Source organism: Branchiostoma floridae, chromosome 2, assembly GCF_000003815.2.
Source record: "Branchiostoma floridae strain S238N-H82 chromosome 2, Bfl_VNyyK, whole genome shotgun sequence".
Classification (NCBI taxonomy): Eukaryota; Metazoa; Chordata; class Leptocardii; order Amphioxiformes; family Branchiostomatidae; genus Branchiostoma; species Branchiostoma floridae.
Genome location: NC_049980.1, coordinates 3697308 through 3702092, shown reverse-complemented (window position 1 = coordinate 3702092; position 4785 = coordinate 3697308). Strand labels below are relative to the sequence as shown.

Here is a 4785-nt window from a genome sequence, read left to right as displayed (position 1 = left end):
ACATAGTACATGCATCTTGTTCGTCCGATGGCATCGACGACGGCCAAATGCATATACATGTAAACTGACTAGCTCTGTTGTTGTTGTTGTTGTTGTTGTTGCACCTAAATGGCGGGTGCAGCCCCAACTAAGATGCCCTCTTAGGATCTGTATTGGGTTTCCCAGTAATCAACTAATTGGACTTAGAGCTCAACTGTGATGCTGGTATACGTTGAGATGCAGGGAAATCCTGAATATACCTCTGTTAGCTTTTATCATATCTGTTATCTTTATAGATTATAGACTAGCAGTAGAGTACATGAGGAAGTACAACCTCAAGCCAACCATCCACACTTATGGAACATCTTCAGAAAAGATGCTGGAGCTGCATGTTCCAGTATACAAACTTTATTCGAACCAGTACACAACAAACATATGTTTCGCCGTGTGGATTCCTCAGTGTTATGGGCTGGAATAGATTAACAGTATTTACAGTGTTCTGGACTTCTGTTTTCATTTTTGACAACAGAACGTGAATTGTACAATTGAAAACACTGCTTTTTCCCCATACAGTGACTTGTGTGCAGGACTAATCGGTGGACTGGGGGTGACACCTAGTGGTAACATTGGAGCTGATGGTGTGGCTATCTTTGAGTCCGTAAGTATCTAACTGCTATATATTAACTTTTGTGTTAAGTTGCATTGGTGTGTTGACTGACATTCTTTGTATTTTTCTTTGAAAGCTTGTTTCTGGAAAATTATTGTGTTTGTAGAAGCTTTAGAATTACAATCACTATGGCACAAAAATGAGACATTTGGCAAAAATGTGTTCCTTTAACTTTAAGTCTCTGTATGTTCCTTAAAGTCTCTCTTTGTAATCCTTAGGTCCATGGTACAGCTCCAGACATTGCTGGTAAGGACCTGGCCAACCCCACGGCCCTGTTACTCAGTGCTGTGATGATGTTGAGGCATCTAGGACTCCACGATCACGCCCGACGCATCGAGACCGCAGCATTTGAGACAATCAAGGAAGGAAAGGTATGTGTGACTAAGCATACATGTAGATGATAAAATTTTAGGATTTTTAGTAGTCACTTGGAAGAGTGCTAACCAACTATTGAGGCCATTTCATTTTCAATTGATAAATTTTATATGTGAACAGTTGTGTACAGAAGTACTGGACTTCTTCCAACGACATTTTCTCCTGTTATGCCTAGTGGCAAGTACGTAATGTCAGCAAGCACAAATGTAGCTAACTTGTCTCTGATCAATAGAAAACAGTCATTTTCAAACTCAAAAGTGTGTCGACATGTACAAAATGCACCACCGACATTTCTAGTTGCATGAAATATGATTACATGTACATGTACATGTATATGTATATAATATGACTCAAATGTACAAGACACACAGAATGTGACATGATCATAGAACCTTTTATTTTACATTTCTCAGGCTCTTACAGGAGATTTGGGAGGAAAGGCTAAGTGCTCTGACTTCACAAGAGAGGTCTCCAAGAAGGTCCAAGAGATCGAATAAACGCAGTAATAACCCCATGGTAAAAGACTTTTTTTTTCTCATCCACCTGGTGAACAGTGTAGACATACTGTATACCACCTCCTTACCACTGGAATTTTTGCCTCCGAGCACATTTCTCTGTTCCTTGCCGTCTGTAGCCTTGTTGAGCTCGTGTAGTGGTCCAAATGTGAAAAAAGTAGTCGTCTGTATATTTTTGTGTACTTCTTGCAGAGTTTAACGTAGTAGAGATGACTTTCTGTGAAATTAAAGTGTAGTTTCCTAGCCGAATGCCTGCTTCAAGATAGTATGACACCCGCACCCCTGCCTTAATGTCTTGTTCAGCTGCTACATATTTGCAATATACATGTATTAGTAAGGCAAACTTCACATTTAAGATGATCAGAGGCTCTTCACGTTTTTTTATTTCTTTTTAATGCACCATGTTATTTATTCACTATTTCTTATTTTGGAAGAATATACCAGAGATACTACAAAAGCACATATCAAGACTAGTATGTAACTGTATATCAACCACACAATAGACTGTATAAACACGCGATTTTCAACTTGCTACACTGGTTTTGCTACAAATGTGCAACGAAAACTGCCAGCAATATCTTCTCAAATGTTGCAACCTGTTCAGTAAAGCAGGTATCTGACTGGGCCGCACGTGTTGGCGACAAATTATCGCTGCAACTTTTAGAAATTTTTGCCAATATTTCCCTTGTGGTCACACTGACGAATGACACATTCATTAAATTCTATGTGACCTAACAAACAAACTGGCTGTTCCAAATATGTGACATTCCCAGTTTCTGCCCCAAATTAGATGCAAATATAGGTAATTGCAGTGTTGCCACTGAGTATTTTGTGTCTAGTTTGTGTCCGTTACATTTACCAATTATAATTTTTTTTTCAATTTAAAAAAGAATTCTCAATTTCAGGTTGGCGAAGAATTGCTGATGTGGGAAATGTGTTTTCCAAACAATTGCCAACAGGCTAGGCACTGCTCAGTCATATACCCGCTTTAGATACACATGTATGTACTGTCGATGATTGTGTCCAAGTCTGTTTTTTTCCCAATTGCAATCTGTGTTTTCAAACAAAGAATCTTACTCATTGCAAGTTTTCAAACTTTTCCAACATGATCAACTAAAAAGGATACAGGTAAAGTTTTTTATGTGCAATGACAGTTTACCTAAAAACCTTACTTACATTTTAAAAAGGATATTGCATGTGAAAGTTTATATTGTTATAGGGTATTTGCTATTTGAAATTCTATGTATAGAGTTTATCAAAAGTGCAAACTCAATGAATTTCACTGTTCAAATTATTATTATAGTTTTATCCGAATGACATCCAGGTATGAACTGAAGTTTTATAAAACATACTAAAATACAGAGAAGTGTTCAACATACTTTGACTGTTCAGTAGCTTTTTTAGTTCTATTTATTCTTCAACCTGTTTCTATGGTAAAACACATGTTGCAATGTCAAATAAAGGTAACAGTTCTGTACTAGTCTGTGGTTTGGTTCATTTATTTTTGTAGATACTTGTATTATACATAATATATTGATGTATTATACATAATATCATAACATAAAACAATGTAGCAATAAAGCAATATGTTACAATTTGAAACTCTATCTCCGTACACAAAAATTAAAGCGAACAAGCTCACGATCAGTCAAGCTGAAATGACCCAGAGCCTATGTCCATTCACACATACAGAACGGAAGTGTGACGTCAGTAAAGGGTCAAAGGTGTTTGCAAGTCGGTATCGGCCCCCCGTAAAAAACAGCAATACAGAGTTCATGACCATGTTTTAATAGGATGGATTAATTGATTCATTAATCATACAGAATTGATAGATAAACAAATAGATAGATGAAATATGAAAAGCGCTGTGCAGGCGATATGCTTTCACCCTGGTTAAATAAAGAAAAAACGTTGATGAGGGTTAGACATCTAGGTAATAAGATTCGCCACTGACAGTCACTAATGAAACGTAGTAGATGCTACCCAAACATATGTTTCCAAAATGGGTCAGTCGGCCCTAATAAAGAAAGGAACTAACACATCCATGGCAACGTATAGGTAAGTAAAGTTTGTTGACATACATCGATGGCTCACGACAAAGGACCCATCAGTGCCCATCAGTGAAATCTAAAAGTATACAGAAGCAGACAAAATGGGCATACTTTCTATGTGGGCAATAACCCAATTTTGACAATCTCACAAACTTTTGTTATTGTTTCTAAAAGTGAAATAATCACATAGATGTTTGAAATTTTCTCTATTAGTATTAATCTGCTATTAGAGAGATTTTTTGCACTGCCACGTTCAAAATGTTTCCAAAATATTCAATTATTTAATCTTGATGGAATTAATATTCATGAAATGATACAGGTAGGTGGGACATGGTGATGACCAGCGTGGCATCCACATCTACATGAAAGGGGTATTCCCCTGCAGAAGGGAGTTTTATTTTCCAATAGATAATGTATCAATAAATGTATAATCAGCCGATCTTTGGTGGAATTTCACTTGTGGTGAATTACGCAACGTGTGTTTGTAAAACAATTTGACACTCACTAAACCCATGCAGACCCACGCATTCCCTATACGTGTAGGCACTTCCATTTTCAGCATAAATGAGGGGACTTAGCACAACAAGAAGGTCAACTGTCCACGAAATATCAAAGAACACATGACAAGACGTGTTTTTACTAGCGCCCCCGAAATTAGCTTTAAAATTTGTAACCTAACTTATGTCAGGCGTTGTCAGGCACATTGTATTCAGCTATAAGCTGAGATTGATTAATTTAACTAGAGGGTACCTTGGGAGTTTTGTAGAAGACTGAATGCTTTTTGATGCGCGTGGGGCTAATGGGTACTTTATCGTATAATGTTAAGTAGTATACATTTGTCACTTCTAACAATTAATATATTTCGAAAAATAACACTTCCGTTTGAAGTAAAATGACCCTTTAAATAAAAGACCGCTGAATCTACGGCTAAAGGCCACCAAGTAGTAAGCAGTCGAAACAAACCGTTATTACTTATTATCATATAGCCAGGCGCCGCGGACCAATCAGAAGGTCCCGTCCGTTCCACGTTGGTTATGACGCCGTAACACGTAGATTCAGCGGTCTTTTATTTAAAGGGTCATTTTACTTCAAACGGAAGTGTTATTTTTCGAAATATATTAATTGTTAGAAGTGACAAATGTATACTACTTAACATTATACGATAAAGTACCCATTAGCCCCACGCGCATCAAAAAGC

The 4785-nt window shown here is 37.2% G+C and overlaps 1 protein-coding gene across 1 annotated transcript in view; it reads left to right on the top strand.

The window, feature by feature from the left end:
* LOC118410079 (isocitrate dehydrogenase [NAD] subunit alpha, mitochondrial-like) overlaps window positions 1-3016 on the top strand; it is a 10642-nt gene extending 7626 nt beyond the window's left edge. Inside the window, exons 8-10 of the mRNA XM_035811561.1 lie at window positions 509-637; window positions 865-1017; window positions 1435-3016. Coding sequence (XP_035667454.1) covers window positions 509-637; window positions 865-1017; window positions 1435-1518 — 366 coding nt within the window. The 3' untranslated portion in view covers window positions 1519-3016. The remainder of the gene's footprint in view (window positions 1-508; window positions 638-864; window positions 1018-1434) is intronic.
* Window positions 3017-4785: the final 1769 nt, after the last annotated feature.